This window comes from Schistocerca piceifrons, chromosome X (assembly GCF_021461385.2).
Source record: "Schistocerca piceifrons isolate TAMUIC-IGC-003096 chromosome X, iqSchPice1.1, whole genome shotgun sequence".
In the NCBI taxonomy this organism is placed as follows: Eukaryota; Metazoa; Arthropoda; class Insecta; order Orthoptera; family Acrididae; genus Schistocerca; species Schistocerca piceifrons.
The window spans coordinates 491258033-491278470 of record NC_060149.1 but is presented as its reverse complement, the minus strand read 5'-3'; the positions used below and the strand labels follow the sequence as shown (position 1 = coordinate 491278470).

The 20438-nt window shown below is 39.2% G+C and overlaps 1 protein-coding gene across 3 annotated transcripts in view; it reads right to left on the bottom strand.

Moving 5' to 3' along the window:
• Positions 1-20438, bottom strand: part of LOC124722958 — a 192789-nt gene that overhangs the window by 6951 nt on the left and 165400 nt on the right. For 2 of the 3 annotated variants that reach the window (XM_047248125.1, XM_047248126.1), the window contains 2 exons: positions 5795-5910; positions 4784-5614 (listed from right to left, as the gene is read on the bottom strand). In XM_047248125.1, the coding sequence (XP_047104081.1) occupies positions 4784-5614; positions 5795-5910 (947 nt within the window). Of the gene's footprint in view, positions 1-4236; positions 4325-4783; positions 5615-5794; positions 5911-20438 lie in introns of all 3 variants that reach the window. The other variant, XM_047248127.1, reaches the window with a different exon arrangement.

The window sequence follows — 20438 nt, the reverse complement described above, 5'->3', positions numbered from 1 at the left end:
GACGAGTGGCAAGCCGTTTTACGGTGGGACCACTCGTAAAATCGTGCATGGTAGCAGTTGCAGAATGTTTGCTTCCAAGGGAAGTGCATGCAACTGAAGGGGTTTGCCTGTTGAAGCAAACAATGTCTCGTTGAATCCTGGACATGACAGCTGATTTAGAGACACAGCTCAGGAAAACGGCAGAGAGCTTTGTTGCATTTTCTCTAGCGCTTGACAAAAGCACCCGACATATCGGACTGTGCTCAGCTTGCAGTATTTGTGCGTGGTGTCAACATGGAGCTGCAAGTAACTGAAGAACTCTTGGATGTGGTACCACTCGATTACACTGCAACAGGACGTGACATTTTTAAAGCTGTTTGTGAATCAGTGGACAGTATGAATTTGCCGTGGGAACCCTCCATTTTGCAGCGACAGACGGTGCACCACAAATGATCGGGTGTCACCAAGGTTTTGCTTCTTGTTTGAAAAATAAACTCAGGGACGAATTCAGGAAAGACATTTTGACTCTTCATTGTTTTATTTACCAAGAGACACTGTGCGCTGAAACAGTAGAGCTAGGTGGTGTAATGAAGGATGTCGTGAAGTGTGTGAATTTTGTGCGGCGTCACGGTATGAATCATCGCCAATCCAAAGGATTCCTGAATGGAAGCGGAATATGGGGATATACCCCACCACAATACAGTTCGTTGGCTGAGTTGGGGAAAAGTTCTTGATGTTTTCTTTGCCATTCGTGAGGAAATATCCCTTTTTCTCAAAATGAAAGGGGAAGAAATGCGTTGTCTGAAAGATATAAAATGGATATCAGACCTGGCGTTCCTATCTGACATAACTATGCATCTGAATAATTTAAATCTGTCATTGTAAGGCAAAGAGCAGCTAATCGACATGCACGACTAGATCAAAGCGTTCATGGAAAAGTTACGTTTATTTGAGAGGCAGATGAGTAATGGACATTTAACCTTCTTCAATTGTCTTGCTTCTTTAAAACTACCTGAAGGTACTACTTTCGGCAATTACGAAGCAAAATTAAAGCAGCTCATCACGTCGTTTGAAACACGATTCCGAGACGTCACTAGTTTGGAGATGGAACTTAAGGTGTTCAGCACTCTATTTTCAGTTTCCCCCGATGACTTGTCATCGTCACTTCAATCGGAGATTATTGATTTCCAAAATTCAACTTTGTTGAAAGAGAGGTACTACAACATGTTGAATTTGTCATGATGGTATCATTCATCACAGCAAAAAACATTTCCCGAGCTTCACAACAATACCGTTCAGATCATGTGCATGTTTGGATCTATGTATTGTTGTGAGCGCTTTTCTCAGCAATGAAAAGAGTAAAAAGTAAGGAACAATCATTTCTTCAGGATGCAACAATGAAGGCCATCCTCCGCATTAACGCTGTGAACACTTTGACGCCTGATATTTCTGATCTTGTAATGAAAACAAAATGTCAAGCTACAGAGGCACAATAAATTTAGTATTCAATTTCTTGTAAAACAGTTGTTTCTTATTTATTTCCTAAACATCGTATTTCCTGGTGTAGCATGTCACCACAGCTTAACAGCTAAGAGCATGAGGTTGTCGATCTTGTAAGATGCAGCTGGCACATCAAAACGCTTGCCTTGCCGCCTGCCTCAGCCAGCCGTGCCACGTGGCGGGGTGCCGGCCCACTTGAATTGTCACAGGGAGCGACACGGCTCCCTGGAGCAGGGAGCGCTCCGCGGCTCACAACAGAGCCGACGAGCTGGAACAGCCTGTCCTAGATACATAGCAATGGTAGAAGCACTTTCACACAATGGTTTGTTTGTGCTTTGTTAAGTGAATTACATTAATCTAAAAGCCTTGAGAATTTCCAACAGGCTTCAGGAAATGTCCTATGTAATGTGAATCTTTTGGTGGCTTCTGTAATTACACAGAGGCAACACTTCACTGGAAGGCAAGGAGAGTAATGAGTAATCTATCAAAGTACCACAGGAATCTGTTATCACTGAGGAGAAAATGGTTTCAGAGAACAACAGAGCAACACTTTAGGGCTTTGAACTGACAATACAGATTGCTCCATTGGCCAAAACCAAAAATTCTACATGACTGACTAATAAACATTTCATATCTGTCAATTCTTCACAGTTGTAATACATTAAAAAATGGTGTTAACTTTCTCCTTGGAAAGTAGTCATGTCGCAACTCTAGTCCTGGAGGAACAAAGTACTTTAATTGTTCACTGCTAAACAATGTTATCCCTATCAAGAGTTTTTGACAAATGTCAAGAATGGTACTGAAGCGTGGGGGATGAACCAGCATCATTAAAATATATCTGTACATATAGTAAACCAACTGTTCCATTCCTAGAGACTACAGAATTAACTATCCTTAGAGTACTGACCTGTCCCCATGTGATTATTTCTGAAATGGAAAATCATGTATGTGGAAGAAGATTCATAATCTCTAAAGACAAGGTTAATGTTTACAAAAGTGACCTTAAAGTATCTGAACAAAATTTATGTAGAAACTGTATCCAAATCTGACATATAAGTCTGCAAAGTCTGCAAGCATTCAAAATTGTTTTATAATCTTCATTTTTTGTTCTCTCAACATTTTAAGTGTTCTTTCCATACTATTATGAATGATAATACAGTTAACACCATCAATAAGATCTTTACAGTGTATTAAGACTGACCCTCCAATTACACTGTATACAAATTGGTAAGTGGCCTATTTCAAATGATTCCAACTCAGTTACATAAAATTAGTGATTGTCGTCACTACATATTACGTAAAAACTAGAATACCTCTGAACTCCTGGTGACATAAAATTTCAGACAAGCCAATACGATACATTTAATACTGTAATATAAACTAGGCAGATGAATCACCTCAGTTACAAGAATTTAATCCTGCAGATGAGCAAAGGTATAATGCCTCAGTGAACTGAATTATTCTGCCCAACATCAAAACATATAAGGAATGCCTTCCACACTGTACATAATAAACACTACTGACAGCTGGCGGCGCCATAAAAATTAGATATTATTTGAATGTAGAATGTTTTGACAATATTTCGACAGTACAATCATTTGTGAGTAATCTGATGATGCAAGTAATGACATTTATGAAAGGATGATGCAAAAATATGATGGTGTGTGAAACAGCCAAGAAAGCAGAGGAACCACCACTACTGTACCAGCAATAAACTACAAAAGTTACAGAGATTATACTTCACATGGAAGTACATTCAACACGCAAAGAACCACACCAAATAGAACTTCACCTGGTTACTGCACAAGTAGAGACGTATATTTTCAGGTTTGTTCAGTTAGGTCTCTCTTTCAACTTATTTGCTTTGCAAGTTTAACTACTTGGTATATCTTCTTCACACTGCTTACTGTTAGTACCAAAAAAGAAATGGACATACACCTTTAGTGAAACAAAATGCAAATGATAATGTTCTACATGCATGCTGTTTGGTCCACAGTAAGGTAGCATATACCTCCCATTGCTCAATAATGTTCCCACCTTTTGCATTTACTGTCTACACAGGTTTTTATAGTATGGACTGCCATTTGAATCAAAATATTTGTGTAATGAATTTGTTTCTGCTTCAGAGCAATTATTTTCCTCTTGTGAAATTCCCAACTTGCTGCTTGAATCCACATTCCCGAGTATTCTACAGGGTTTGTTTTAAGTGACACTGCCTGCAACAATACGCAAATACTTTCAGATCATCAGTAATCTTATTTTCTAAATAAAAAGTGCCCCTCGAGCTACTGTATCACAATCACCCTTGTATATAAGGTTTCTATTTCCATCTCTTTCTAAGATACCATTCATGTTTCTAGTGAGTAACAGCATACTAATAAGGTCCTTTGTGGAAAGCTATTTATTTGTTCTTTCATGAGTATGTTAACATGCAGGGTATTCAGTAAAATGGGTGAAAAAGAGTCGGTATACCAAGTGAAACACATGCAGATGAAAACCAATGCTGTTAGAGAGCTGTGCAAAAGGTTAAGACTAGTCCACATTAATCAAGGCACCAGAATATTGCAGATAGGAAGGATATAGGGTAACCAACCAATCACTTGAGAGAGGTTCAGATTAAACAACTAGATAGTGTTTAAAGCAGATGACATGTAATAGTGTAAATCTATTTTTCACTTCATTTATTCCAAGACAATGTGAAGAAGAATGAAGATGAGAAATGGTCAAAACGTTGCTATATAAGATTGGTGCATCTACCTCAGTGACTCATGGATGTGAAGAATCAGGGAGCACTGGTCACTGGAACTTTTCTGCTGGATCTGGGCACTGCAGTCTACAGCTGGTTCTGTAAGCATTTAAGAGTCATCTGTGACTTAACTGTGATGCAGTTTAGTACTTACAGGAATTCATCAATCTGATACCAGGTTTCATTTCACAACCTTTTAAAACGATTATAATGTACAGTCTAGATGCAAATTTCATCTGCACACAGTTGCCTTCTAGTGCAGGAAATTACTCCACCACACAATGAAAGGAATTATCAGAAGGTACAGAGGTGTCAATTAAGATGCACAGGGCTCCTACCATTCTTTATTCAACAGTGAATGAGTTATACTCTTATGATACTGTATAAGCACTTGTAATGATGGGAATGGCTTAATGGACAAGAATGTACAAATCTCAATATGAATTCAAGCCTGCATGGATTTGTTGGACCAAGTTTCAGACGTTCTGACACTGGAGATGCTGTCCATACATCCTACATTTACACAAAAACTCATAAGAGAACAATGAATTTACTTACATTTCATAAGGATCTGTTGTCACTGGTTCCTTTTTTTCTTCAGTTGGTGGATTTCCCCCAACACTTGAGGAGCTAACTGGGCCATTGCCACGTGGCACACGTGTATCAGTTGCTCTTGTCTGTTTCACCCGGGGGTCATTTTCTCTGTGTTGTCCATTAGCTGGTTCTGTGTTATGGTGTGGTCTACTGGATCCACTAGTGATTTTGGATGGTGGAGTGCACGAACTACCTTGTGTACGTGCATTAGCAGGTTCTGTGGTACGATGTGGTCTAACAGAACCATTAGTGATCTTAGGTGATGGAGTGCATGAACTACCTTGTGTACGTGCACCCGATTCAGTAGTATTCAGCTGTGGCACTTGGGGTGCTGTGGTGGTCTCAGCATGTTTGCAAGATTTCTGCTGATGTGACCGGTCAACAACTGCAATAACGCCTTCCTCTATCAGTGTCTCAACTGACATCTTGCAAAGTTCTTCAATTCGTTCCTGTACAGGTACAATCAAATACAATTCACCAGGCTCTTCATCACAACAGTGGTCCTGAGGCAATGGCATACCAGAATTTTCCTGGCGTTTACCATCCATTACTCCTTTTTGTGCTGCTTGCTGAGAATCCCGAACCATTTCATGGCGTCTTGTTCTCTTTGGTTTTGGCCCACAGTCAGCACAAACCAGAATAGTACTTTCTGCAGCACGAAGAATCTTATCCAGCTGTTCTGCTTTTATGTCTCTCACACTACTACAGTACAGAGTACTCAAGTGAGAATTTCCCAGCTCTCGTTTCCCACTGTTGTCACGATTTTCTTCTTTATTGCGATCCTTAACTGCAAAGCTGATGACAGGAAAAGAATACACAATCATTAACAACAGATTTTCTCCATCAATGATGAAATTTAACATGTAAAAAGATCTCACAAAAAGAGACAAACATCACAAAATCTACTTATACTGTCATATATTCCAGATTTGAGCCGCCAAACCCAGTATGGGCTCATTCAAATATCATTCATACCTGTGGCTTTGTTGCTTTCCTTTCCGTTCTACACCTCTTCTGCCTGATGGCATAGTATTCTTTGATGAACTGGACTTTAGGGCATCAGATTCCTTGGCAATGGCTCCAGATGAAGCCTGCAGGAAGAGCTTAATAAATTATTAAAATCTTAACTGTCACAATGGCAAATCTGTTTATAAAAGAAGCACAGAATTATTTGCCTCCCTCCTCCCAGGTTTTTGAAACTTTGTAACTAATCTTTTGTGGGATACCTGGTGTCTATCTTGATGCACCTGACGAATCATGTTTTTTCGGCATTTCTGAGATGCTCTCCCAGGAGTCAAACAAACTTATGATCACTCTTATCGCTCATCTTTGTATACATCTAATATCCCCCGTTAGTCCACACAAATAAAAAACGTTCAAATGTGTGTGAATTCCTTAGGGACCAAACTGCTGAGGTCATCTGTCCCTAGACTTACACACTACTTAAACTAACTTGTGCTAAGAACAAAACACACACACACACACACACACACCCAAGCCTGAGGGAGGACTCGAACCTATGATGGGAGTGCACACAAGTGAACAATATTCTAACATGGGGTGAACAAATGTTTTGCAAGTAGCATTCTTTGTAGACTGGATTTTCTCAGTTTACTGCCAGTCATCAACAAAGCATACAACACCTACCACTAGCATACCTTAGCAAAAGATCTGGCAAAGAACCTGAGAAAATTCTGGTTCTATGTTAAATAGCTAAGTGGGTGTAAAGCATCCATCCATCCAGTCACTCGTTGACCAGTCTGGTGTTGCAGTTAAAGATAGCAAAACAAATGCCCAAGTTTTAAATTTTGCATTAAAGAAATCTTCACACAGGTGAATTGTGCAAACATACCATTGTCTTACCATCAAACAGAGTCTCATATGTACGAAACAGTAAAAAGCATTCCAGGTGTAGAGAAACAATTGAAAGAGTTGAAAGCAAAGAAGTTGCCAAGTCCTGATGGAATTCCAGTTCAGTTCCACACAGATTACTCTGCAGCAATAGCCCCTTACCTAGCTTGCATTTATCGTGAATCTCTTACCCAGTGCAAAGTCACAAGCAACTGGAAATAAGCACTGGTGTCTCCTTTATATAAGGACAAAAGAACAGATCTGCAAAACTACAGGCCAATATCTCTAATATTAGTTTGCTGCAGAATCGTTTAACATATTCTCAGATGAAATATAAAAAAGTTTCTTGAGACCGAGAAGCATAAGTGCATGAATCAGCATGGGTTTAGAAAGCTTCGTTTGTGTGAAACTCTGCTTGCTCTTTTCTCATACACTGCAAACTATGGATGAAGGTCAATATGCAGATTCCATAGTTCTACATTTCCGGAAAGTATTTGACATGATTCCCTACTGCAGACCATTAATGAAGGTACGAATATATGGAATAGGTTCCCAGATATGTGAATGGCTTTAAGACTTCTTAAGTAATGTTGTCCTTGATGTTGAGTGTTCATCAGAGACAAGGGTATCTTCAGGAGTGTGTCGGGGAAGTGTGACAGGACCGCTATTATTCTCTATACATGTAAATGATTTGGCTGACAGAGCGGGCAGCAATCTGCAGTTGTTTGCTCATGATGCTGTGGTACATGGGAAGGTGCCAAAGTTGAAAGACTCTAGGATGGCACAAGATAATTTCGACAAAATTTGTAGTTGGTGTGATGAATGGCAGCTAGCTCTACATGTACAAAATTGTAAGTTAATGCTGATGAGTAGGAAAAAGAAATCTGTAACATTTGGATACAGCATTAGTAGTGTCATGCTTGACACAGTCATGTCATTTATGTATGTGGGAATAATGTTGCAAAGCGATAAGAAATGGAACGAGCATGTGAGGATTGTGGTAGGAAAGGCAAAGGACTGACTTTGGTTTATTGGGAGAATTTTGGGAAAGTGTGGTTCACCTGTAAAGGAGACTGCATGTAAGACACTAGTGTGACCTACTCTGGAGTACTTCTCAAGTAACTGGGATCTGTACTTGGTTTGATCGAAGGAAGACATCGAAGCAATTCAGAGATGGGCTGTGAGATTTGTTACCAGTCGGTTCGAAAAACATGGAATTGTTACATAGATGTGTCGGGAACTTGAATGTGAATCACTGGAGGGAAGTGACGTCTTTTCTAAGGAACAATGATGAGAAATTTAGAGAACCAGCATTTGAAGCTGACTGCAGAACAGTTCTACTGCCACCAACATATGTCTTGGGTGAGGACTGCAAAGATAAGAGGAATTAAGAGGAAAATGCAGGCATATAGACAGTTGTTTTTCCCTCACTCTATTTTCGAGTCGAACAGGAAAGTAAATGACCAGTCATGGTACAGGGTACACTCCACCACACACTGTGCAGTGGGGCTTGTGGAGTATGTATGCAGATTTAGAATTAACTGAAATCCGTCACCTGCTTTAGTTACAACTGAGCTGCTGTGATCACTCCATTTCATATCCCCACAAACTGTTACTCCCAGGTATTTGTATGAGTTGACTGATTCCAAATGTGGCAAACTGCTATTGTAGTCATAGTACTTTGCTTTTCTGCATTTTCTAAGTGCACAGATTTACATTTCTGTACATTTAAAGCACGTTTCCAATCTTATCAAGATCTGATTGGATATTTTTGCAGCTTTTTCCAGATAGTAATTCATTATAGGTAACTGTATCATCTTTGAAAGTCTGAAGTGACCATAACAGTGTCGGCCATATTATTAATGTACAACATGAACAACAATGCTCCGAATACCTTTCTCTGGGGCATGCCTGAAGTTACTGCAACTTCTGTTGATGACTCTCCATCCAAGATGACATGCAGTCCCCGCCCTACCAAGAAATTCTTCATTAAGTTTTAAGTGACACTCCATTTAACCATACTTTTGTTAATAAACAATGGCGTGGTACCAAGTCAAGCAGTTTCTGGAAGTATTGTCAGGTGCTTTCATTTGGTCAGTATTGAATCATACTGCAGGCTTGAGATGGTAGTCATATCAGGACATTCATCAGTATTTTCACTGCCCGTGCTGGTTATGAACATATGCACCAGATAACCTGTACAGAGCCTTGCTTCTAAACCAATAGTAATGTGACAAAGCATGTCATACTGCAGGGTGTCTATGTGACATCACTAGAAGGCAAAAACCTCAGTCAGAGACATATGAAACTGCACGCTACAAATGACAAATTATCAACATCAAAAATCATATTTTCAATCACACACGAAACAGTAACAATAGCAGTTCAAGCACCTAAATCACTTCCAAATGATGGACTAATGATTACTAGCATTAATTAGAACTTTTAACATATGAGAATTTCTGAGATAAAAAGTGAACGTGAAGCAGATAAATGGCAACTGTGCAGCAAGTGGAAATTCCTGGAAAGATATCCACTGGCTGCAGAGACCAATAGCAGGTGGTGTATTTTGAAATATTATTTCCAATCTGATCTCTATGTTGCTATCTTCTTCACTCAATAACCTAACACTTTATACAATTGCACCACAAATAAGTTGCCTCATGTCATCAGATTTTGAGGATATCTCATTATGCCAACATTTGGGAGCCCAAAGAACACAATCCCCACAGGTCACCTCTGTTATACTGGCATTTCCCTCCCAACCCGCATCAGTGCCAACAGTGCCTGACCTGAGCTGTCATAGGTTATGATGTTTGGCAGCAATGCCCTGTTGCAAAGTTCACAATGACAGATGAAAACAATTGAAAAATATATGTTGCCAAGGGAAAGTTAAAAACTGACAACACTATGATTAACACTTTATAAAAGGAACAAAGCACTGATAAAAACCTATAACATACCCAAGACATGCACTGTATAAAAATAGTAGGGGAAGTTCTGGTAGAATGTAAGCATTGTATATGTATATGTAAGACCAAACCGAAGACGCCTACTACCAGCTGAAAATGACAGTGAGTATCATCTTGTGCAGCTGCGATGGAGAATACAATTATTTTCAAGTTATACCAGAGATATACATACATGAGCAGCTAAATGAGAGAAACTATTTTAAACAGGGGGCATTCCAAAGAGGATAATTTGATGTGTGGAAGTGTCCCATCCATTAGGTACACACTTCATCTCCAAGACTGTGCAGTCACAGAGTTTTCCATGTGCCTCTGTATCAACGTATCAAGGGTGCATCATGAGCATCACACTTCAATGAAAACTGTCACTGTCAGAGTCAGCTATTGTGAAAAGCAACATGTTGATCCTTTTTAATTCTATCCACTGGTGATGAGCCGTAGCATTCAGAATGACCACTTCACATATGCACCTCTCTCTGCTCATCATACATCATAGGTCTCAAAGATTAATTTGGACATTGAAACAATGCTAATGGATGCTCAAAGAATGGAAAAAGTTTGCCTTGACTGATTACAAGATGGAACTCTTACACAAGACAAACTGATACTCTTGGCACGCCATTGTCGACCATCACTGAGTACTATAAGAACAACTGCCCGCTTACAGAATTCCACAAGTGACCTGTATCTTCATTAAGAAAATGTGTCACCCATTTGCTACCTTATTGTTTGAGGAGCCCTCCACTCACATGAGGGTCTTTGCGGCCTCTCTGGATGTCGCAGTTCACCCAACCTAAATCCTACTGAGCACACCTGTGATGCCACTGAGTGAGATGTATGCACCAGGACCAAGCTGTGACCAATCTCTGAGAGCTGCATGTAGCAGCTGAGCTGTCATGGTTCAGGATGGCTACCGAACATTTTCTTTCTCTCATGAAGTCCATGCCTTGACACATATATCTAGACAACACAGTTAAAAGGGACACTATAGGCTATCACACATGTGTCTCCAATTCAACTGCCCATGAATATATGTAGATTGTTGGTCACTGAAAAAAACGGGATACTTGATAACACAATTAAAAAAAAACACACACAAAAATATGTTTGTATATTCAAAATTACTACGGCCAAAACTTTTATCCTTTTCCTTTGCTGAAGTCATGCCCCACCAGTATACAATGGTCTAGTGATTCTGGAATAAGACGTTTTTTACAGCTTGGAGTTATGGGTCCCACACCTTACACTCTTCCTGAAAAATTTAGTTTTTTTTGAGGATTAGTCCCCTATGAAGGTTGGCTTCTCTATACTTATAGAGCCCTCCTTGCGCTGTGATATGGGACACACTTTATCTGGTTTCTCTGCCAAGGCTTGTCTGATTTAGGTGGCCCCGCTGGTAGCTCTGCTACTGCTGGCATAACCCTTAGCTTCCTTGATACACATATACCCGCCCACCTGACACTGAAGGCATCCCCATTACAGTCGGAGGAATGCAATGGCAAACCACCTCCACTAGGACCTTGGCTAGTACAGCGCTGCAGGTCTCTCGCATCGTCCCCAATGCTCTGACAAGGAGTATGGGACTTCATCATCATCATCATCATCATCATCATCATCATCATCAATAATTTGTCAAGACCCATTATCTTAAGGAACAATCTGTCAGGGGTGAAATAAATTACTTAGGAAAATTCATGCCAAAAAATGCCAATCATCTATCTGCTCAACATGTGGTATGAGAAGTGAGACCTGTGTCTCAGGGCAGGAAAGTAAGCGTACAACCTGAGCCTACCTTGCATTCTCTTGAAGTCACTCACCTGGGTGGAACTTGAGAGTGTGTGCAAATTCAAGGCAGTAGACTATAATTATCCTCAGCTCTGCCTACACTACACACACACTTTCATCAAGTTGTTATTCCTCTTACACATTTTTCTTCCACTTCCGTTTCCTACTGTACACCTGGTACACTGAGCAGTTTTCCATACCTATAGCAATTTCTTTTTCTTTTCACAATCTGAGATTTATTTCCATGTGAAAATTTATGTTATCATCCTTCGCATCTACTTGTTACAGTTTATGGGTTATATATGTGAAATTTATTGATTGATGAACAGAGCAGCCAAAGCAGTAGACAAAGCATCTCGAAAATTTTTCACAAGACACACACAATCTTTTATTGACACTATTAAAATTCTGTTTATTAACAACTTTAAACTCTGAATGACTCACTCCATTGATAGGACACAAGAAAGAAAAATGGGAGGCTATTCCATTTCAGAATATATGTTTCTAGAAAGACATAATTTTATTGTAAAATACATGAAGGGGATGTGTACTAAAAACCATTTTGAAGACTGCCTCAATTCAGTCAGGCAGTTAATGAAGGCTGCTTCTGTGTTTATTATTAGTATAACTACATTCTTGTCACAGTTTCATACGGTGCCTTTTTTCTTGCTCAGTGCTGCTGTAGGTACCTTGGACTTGTAATTGTGCATAGGCTGACTTAGGTGCCTAACATCTGTTGAATTGCTGCAGCTACTGAACTGTACTCAAAGTGTTCAGTGCCATTATTAGACTGTTGAAACATGAATGGATATTCTTGCAGTTACTGTAGTGCAATATAGCAAACATCTGAAAAACAAGGCTCTGAAATTAATGTTCAATATTTGCAATTTCATCACTTCCAGGGTTACAAATTCAGGATGCATATTCTTAAACACCACAATGTACCTGAAAATAATATGTTACATCCAGTGTGCAAATATAAGTGTGCAGAGCAATGTTAAACAAGTCACCAATACTCTATTCACAAAGAGCTCATAGGTCATGAAATTATTGAGTTTTCCAACACAAACAAATTTTAAATGTGGAAACTTAGAACAGAAAGTCAATCAATGAATCAGTTCATCTGCACCATGAGCAACACGTCAGAGTCAAAACCAACAGTTCCAAATTAGTCTTTTTCTACCTTTGTGTTGGTGTTCACAAATACAGAGGAACAAGTGAGTGTCAAACCAGTTTCTGAGTAGTAACAAAATTGGTGCTTACTACCTAGCTGGCATCGAGATCATTCAACTGGTAAAATTACTGTGGCATTCTGAATGACATATGTTCGCCATTAGACAGATATAAGCTTCTTAAAGTTTTTAAGAGAAGTCAGAGAGAAAAATCATTAGAAAATTTATGATCAAAATTCCATCTGGAGACATCCTTTTCTCTGTGAGGGACTCCATTACAAAAGACAAACTGCTGTCAAGCAAAGATCTCTACAATACATCAAGAGACTATAAACTCAAGTCTGAGGCAGCAACACACTCAAATGACAGCACTAGTGCAAAACTATGCTACAAGAGATGCAAGAAGTGGGTTCAATAGAACAGCTTCACAAACTTTCAAAATCAAAATTAGAAAATTTTCCATAGCAGCACAAAGAAGATTTCATGGTGATCATGATGAATGGGGCTCAGTTTGAAATGCTGCCTCAGTACAGTACTTGCATGCAAAGTGTACAAAGATCAAATGCCTATGGCTATGAGCTAACAATTCTTGTACTGGTCAACATTGCCACATTGCCACGGTTTCCCTTGTGCTTTCATGTTTATGAACAAAGGTGATCTTCCCATTATGGAAATATTTTTAACACTTGTAAAGGATGCTCTGGGAAGTCCTCTGAAGTAAAATGTATTTATGCTCAACGTGGCAGAAGTATTTCACAATGCATGGTTGAACTTCTTGAACCCACCCAAGCACAGATTACACTGTTCTTGTCATGCTGAACATGCTTGAAGAAAAAAGTCTCCAAAATCAAATCCAGAAATGTGCAACATAATTAGAATGTCAATGTAACAGGAGTATCAAGACATTTTCCAGAATCTGCTTCATGAGGGTCTCAATCATATTAAAAAGGACACTGACTGTCCAGAATTTGGATTCTATTTTGAAAATATCTATCAATCAAATGTTCTAAGGTGGGACTGCAGCTACTGCCTGTGAGCAGGTTTGAACATGAACATGCACTAGACTGCACTACATAATAAGACACACATACCTAAAAGGATACTGCACAGAGAAATAACTCATAGAAATGGTGAATAGGACAGTGAAATAAAGTTTCCCGTGCCAAAGATTGTCATGAGTCATCTACAGTGGCAAGCCCACAAATCTCTGTACAGAATACCAAAGTGGGTACTGGCTGTACAGCTGTCTCATCATGCCCTGAAAACAGATCTTGCCCATTGCTGAGAGTACATCACAACATGCCTAATCTATTGGGGCTGGAACCAATATCCCTGAAAGGTCCTGACAAGTGCAGATGGAGGTTTTCTGATAATTGGGAGTTCCAATGTAAGGCAGATGATGAAACATTTCAGAAAAATAACAGGCAAACTGGTCCCTGGAGTCGAGTACACCTGTAATCAGTAGCAGAACTTTTTTTTTTTTTTGCAACACGCTCCATTTCAACTTTCTGTAATACAACATGAATTTACTGTGTGTGTGTGTGTGTGTGTGTGTGTGTGTGTGTGTGTGTGTGTGTGTGTGCGTGTGTAGTGTAATATTTGGGTTGTATGATGATGGTTTGAGAAGGGAGAGCATGAAACCCGGTGCCGGCTCATAGCCTGCTCCTCACAAACAGCACCAACAGGGGCACCATGCTTACCGTCCCCATCTGATGACAGATCACTGTCAACAGCATCACATGCCCTCACTTCTCACTTCATGAGACACTGCGGAGAGGGTTGGTATTTAAATAAGGACATTGGTACAAAATCTGGCGATCGGGAGCTTTACGCCACCTCTCCTCCCCTTGCCAGCCAAATACTGATACTGAAATTTTTTTTCAACCGCCAGGATTCAAACCAGCTTACTCTCGGGTCAAGCGCCACCAAACAAGCATTCGTTAGTAACCTCAGCCACAGTGGCAGGTTTGCTTTTCAATTGTGTGAGCCAACTTTCTAGAGTATCTTCGAGCCACCATAACCGCTACTGTCACCTGATTCAGTTTGAATTGTGCAACTACTACATATATACTTTAATAGTATAACTGCAGCCACAGCTGTTGAGTCAAAATGCATGCACCTAGCAGAAGCAACAGCTTCTTTGTCAAGATAAAATTTAGTTTAATCTTTGTTCTCTCGTGCTTCTGCAAAGACTAAATAGTTTCTGTTATTTAACAGTGTTGACTATCAACTTTTCCTAAGTCTTTGCGTATATTTTGAACATCAGTGCTCCATAAGCTGTCTTTGTACAGTAGTGACAACTAGAAGCGACGTAGCAGCAATACTCAAGACTGCACCTGGACACTGCTTGGGTTAATGTTATATTCCCTGAGGTATAGGCAAAAGTAGATTAAAAGTGGACAGGGAATGTGCCCATTGGGTACTAGTGCAGTGGAAACTGGCAACTGCCCATGTCTAAAGACTTCAGGATGCTGTCCTGGGTAGCAGTGGCACTGAAACACCTCAGACAAATGCTTTGGACTTATGGCACCAATAGTGTCACATGGGATACTTGACATCACAGTGCCTTAGATTCGCTTATCCTGACTGTCTGACACTCACCTGACACAAATGGTGAACAGTGGCGTGGACACTGATCTCTCTGTGGAAGAGAAAGTGAGTGCCGGCTGCATAGCTGTTCTCTTGTACCATAAAAACAAGCTTTTGCAGCACCTTTACCAAAATTGATCATGGTCCTTTGGTTTGGAGTTGATTGGAAGCCTCAAATCTGTGCTCAGATCTTGTATGCAGTTTTCTTGGCCTCTGCTATTGGGTAGAAACCTGAGAGACCCATCTTAATAGGTCAGGCATGCACTACACACAGAAAGCAGCTACTAGGTCGCAAAGTAAACGTGGCACACACACAAGAGTTTTCTTAAGATTGAGAATTAGCTTCAGATGCCCAATAAGTCCTCATTTCAGACACAGAAGAATATAAGCCGAATTAATTAAGGGATGTAGCATTCATTGTAGCAGATCAGAGAAAGAAAATGTTAATACAGTATTAGTTAAATGCAGTAGTGACCACGGTAAGGTCCCAGAATTATCTTGCTTATAAATGGTAATATTGCCCACATAGTTCTAAAGACAGAAAGCTGACTGAAACCTGATGTGAACAGCAATGAACTTTTAAATTACAGTGATAATCATGATGATAATACAGATTCTGAATACAAAATAATTTCTGTGAAGATAAGAGTTAAAGGACGATTAAATACACTAAACAGATGTGTTACAGACACCCTGCCGCAAGATCAATAGTGGCAAGACATTTTTAGAAAAAACTTGGAGAAGGTTGTTTCCCTGGACAAATTATTGTATTGGAAGAGAATTTATCTAACTAGCTACAGACTTGGAGACTCAAGTGATTAGGGCACATAATTCGAACAGAGATCGTGTGAAATTGTTTAAAATGCCTTATCCATGGATTACTTTAAGCAGTTAACCAGAGAAACAACTTGTGAAAGTAGCATACTATATCTCTTGATTACCAAACAACCCAAACTTTTTGACCTATAAGGATAGGTCCCTTGAGGTGAGACTGACTTTTTGAAACAATCTATACAGTGATGTAGGTTAAGGTGCAATGAATCACACCCTGCAACCGTTCAGCTTGCGAGTAACTGACGAAAAAAATTTTGGAATTTTGCATGATAATCTATAGCTTTAAAAATAGTAACAATTTACAGACTGCTTTATAGTGTAATGGTTAGGGTACTGACCTCATATGCAAAAGGTTTTCATTTTGAATCTCATCAGGTACACTGATATTTTAAAATCTCTATTGAAATGACTTTGGTCATTATTTTTATTCAATTATTTGGTTTACACACAATTTCTTTTATTTGTGTTTCTTTGTTACACCAATGTTTTATTTCTTCACTCTCTCTTATTCTTTCTACCTATCATTCTTTTTCCACTTGGAATCTTTGTGCACGTGAGTTTAATTACTTTTATTTCTCTATCATAATGTTTAACCATTTGAAAATGCCAATCTATCAGCTCAAAAACAAAAGATGACATAACCTACTTATAGTGACTGTGAAATGGTGTCAAGGTCGTATTTTTCATTACAAGATGTACATCTTTTTGGACGGTAATCATTATACAAATATTTAAAACATTAATTTTTATTGCAATATGGCCAAAAGAATGTGGATGATGATTTAAATGAAAGCAGTGATTATCAGTAAAACAAAATTCAAACAAAATAAGAAATAGAAATGGACAAAAAAGTCAGATAACAAAATGGAAACAATTAAACTGAAGTTAATATACTACTGGCCATTAAAATTGCTACACCATGAAGATGACGTGCTACAGACGCGAAATTTAACCGACAGGAAGAAGATGCTGTGATATGCAAATGATTAGCTTTTCAGAGCATTCACACAAGGTTGGCGCCGGTGCCAACACCTACAACGTGCTGACATGACGAAAGTTTCCAACCGATTTCTCATACACAAACAGCAGTTGACCGACGTTGCCCTGGTGAAACGTTGTTGTGATGCCCCGTGTAAGTAGAAGAAATGCGTACTATCACGTTTCCGACTTTGATAAAGGTCGGATTGTAGCCTATCACAATTTCGGTTTATCATATCGCGACATTGCGGCTCGCGTTGGTCGAGATCCAATGACTGTTAGCAGAATATGGAATCGGTGGGTTTAGGAGGGTAATACGGAATGTCGTGCTGGATCCCCATGGCCTCGTATCACTAGCAATCGAGATATGACAGGCATCTTATCTGCATGGCTGTAATGGATCGTGCAGGCACATCTCGATCCCTGAGTCAACAGATGGGGACATTTGCAAGACGACAACCATCTGCACGAACAGTTCGACGACGTTTGCAGCAGCGTGGACTATCAGCTCGGAGACCATGGCTGCGGTTACACTTGATGCTGCATCACAGACAGGAGCGCCTGCGATTGTGTACTCAATGGCAAACCTGGGTGCACGAATGGCAAAACGTCATTTTTTTGGATGAATCCAGGTTCTGTTTACAGCATCATGATGGTCGCATCCATGTTTGGCGACATCGCGGTGAATGCACATTGGAAGCGTGTATTCGTCATCGCCATACTGGCGTATCACCCGGCGTGATAGTATGGAGTGCCATTGGTTACACGTCTCAGTCACCTCTTGTTCACATTGACGGCACTTTGAACAGTGGATGTTACATTTCAGATGTGTTACGACCCGTGGCTCTACCCTTCATTCAATCCCTGCGAAACCCTACATTTCCGCAGGATAATGCACAACCGCATGTTGCAGGTCCTGTACAGGCCTTTCTGTATACAGAAAATGTTCGACTGCTGCCCTGGCCAGCTCATTCTCCAGATCTCTCACCAATTGAAAACGTTTGGTCAATGGTGGCCAAGCAACTGGCTCATCACAATATGCCAGTCACTACTCTTGATGAATTGTGGTATCGTGTTGAAGCTGCATAGGCAGCTGTACCTGTACACGCCATCCAAGCTCTGTTTGACTCAATGCCCAGGTATATCAAAGCCGTTATTACGGCCGGAGGTGGTTGGTCTGGGTACTGGGTACTGATGTCTGTTCTCAGGATCTATGCACCCAAATTGCGTGAAAATGTAATCACATTTCAGTTCTAGTATAATATATCTGTCCAACGAATACCCATTTATCATATGCATTTCTTCTTGGTGTAGAAATTTTAATGGCCAGTAGTGTCCATAACAAAATCACATGAATAAGAATTCCAAAAGGGAAAAGACCGATCGGAAGAAAAATTTGTGCAAATGATGTACTTCATTACATTTAAGCCAATTGATTGACTAAAAATAATGATCCAAGTCATTGAAAAGAAAAAGAATTCCGTGCACCTCATGAGATTTGAACCAACCACCTTCTAGATGGAATGTCAGTTCCCTAACCATTATTCTATCCACCGAGTCTGTATATAATAATAATAATAATAATAATAATAATAATAAATCATTTAGATCACATCACAAGCGGATGTACAATACTAGCAAATACAGATTACCCCAGGAGACATGACAATGTAGCAAAAATAATACATCAACAGCTTGCCTTACAACATAAACTTATAAAACAACATGTTCCCACATACAAGTATGCACCACAAAATGTACTGGAGAACGATGAATACAAATTATACTGGAAGAGAACCATTATAACAGATAAAGCAACACCACATAACAAACCCGACATCATACTCACCAATAAAAAGAAGAAATTAACACAACTAATCGAAATATCCATACCCAATACAACAAATATATAAAAGAAAACAGGAGAAAAAATTGAAAAATACATCCAACTGGCTGAGGAAGTCAAGGACATGTGGCATCAGGATAAAGTTGACATTATACCAATTATACTATCAACTACAGGAGTCATACCACACAATACCCACCAGTACATCAATGCAATACAGCTACATCCAAACTTATATATATAACTACAGAAATCCGTAATTATTGATACATGTTCAATTACCCGAAAGATCCTAAATGCAATATAACATATACCGTACAGTTAAAAGGAAGTCACGCTTTCCATTTTTAACCAGACTTAACGTCTGAAAAAGTAAAGAAATAATAATAATAACCACACTTGCAACATGAAGTCACCCGAGCAATTAATTCTACGCACAATTGGAAAGCCCCTGGAAAAGATAAAATAGCAAATTTCTGGCTAAAGAAGTTCACCTCAACACATTCACATCTAACTAAATCATTTAACAGCTACATTGCAGACCCATACACATTCGCTGATACACTTACACAAGGAATAACTTATCTGAAACCTAAAGATCAAGCAGACACAGCAAACCCAGCAAAATATCACCCCATAACATGCCTACCAACAATATACAAAATATTAACTTCAGTCATTACACAGAAATTAATGACACATACAACACAGAACAAAATTATAAATGAAGAACAAAAAGGCTGTTGCAAAGGAGCACGAGGGCGTAAAGAGCAACTGATAATAGATGCAGAGGTGACATATCAAGCTAAAACTAAACAAAGGTCGCTACACTATGCATACATTGATTACCAAAAAGCTTTTGATAGTGTACCCCACTCATGGTTACTACAAATATTGGAAATATACAAAGTAGATCCTAAATTGATACAGTTCCTAAACATAGTAATGAAAAATTGGAAAATCACACTTAATATCCAAACAAATTCAAATAATATCACATCACAGCCAATACAGATTAAGCGTGGAATATACCAAGGAGACTCACTAAGTCCTTTCTGGTTCTGCCTTGCTCTGAACCCACTATCCAACATGCTAAATAATACAAATTATGGATACAATATTACTGGAACATACCCACACAAAATCACACATTTGCTATACATGGATGATCTAAAACTACTGGCAGCAACAAATCAACAACTCAACCAATTACTAAAGATAACAGAAGTATTCAGCAATTATATAAAAATGGCTTTTGGAACAGACAAATGTAAGAAAAATAGCATAGTCAAGGGAAAACACACTAAACAAGAAGATTACATATTGGATAATCACAGCGACTGCATAGAAGCGATGGAATAAACAGGTGCCTATAAATATCTAGGATATAGACAAAAAATAGGAATAGATAATACAAATATTAAAGAAGAACTAAAAGAAAAATATAGACAAAGACTAACAAAAATACTGAAAACAGAATTGACAACAAGAAACAAGACAAAAGCTATAAATACTTATGCTATACCAATATTGACCTACTCATTTGGAGTAGTGAAATGGAGTAACACAGACCTAGAAGCACTCAATACACTTAC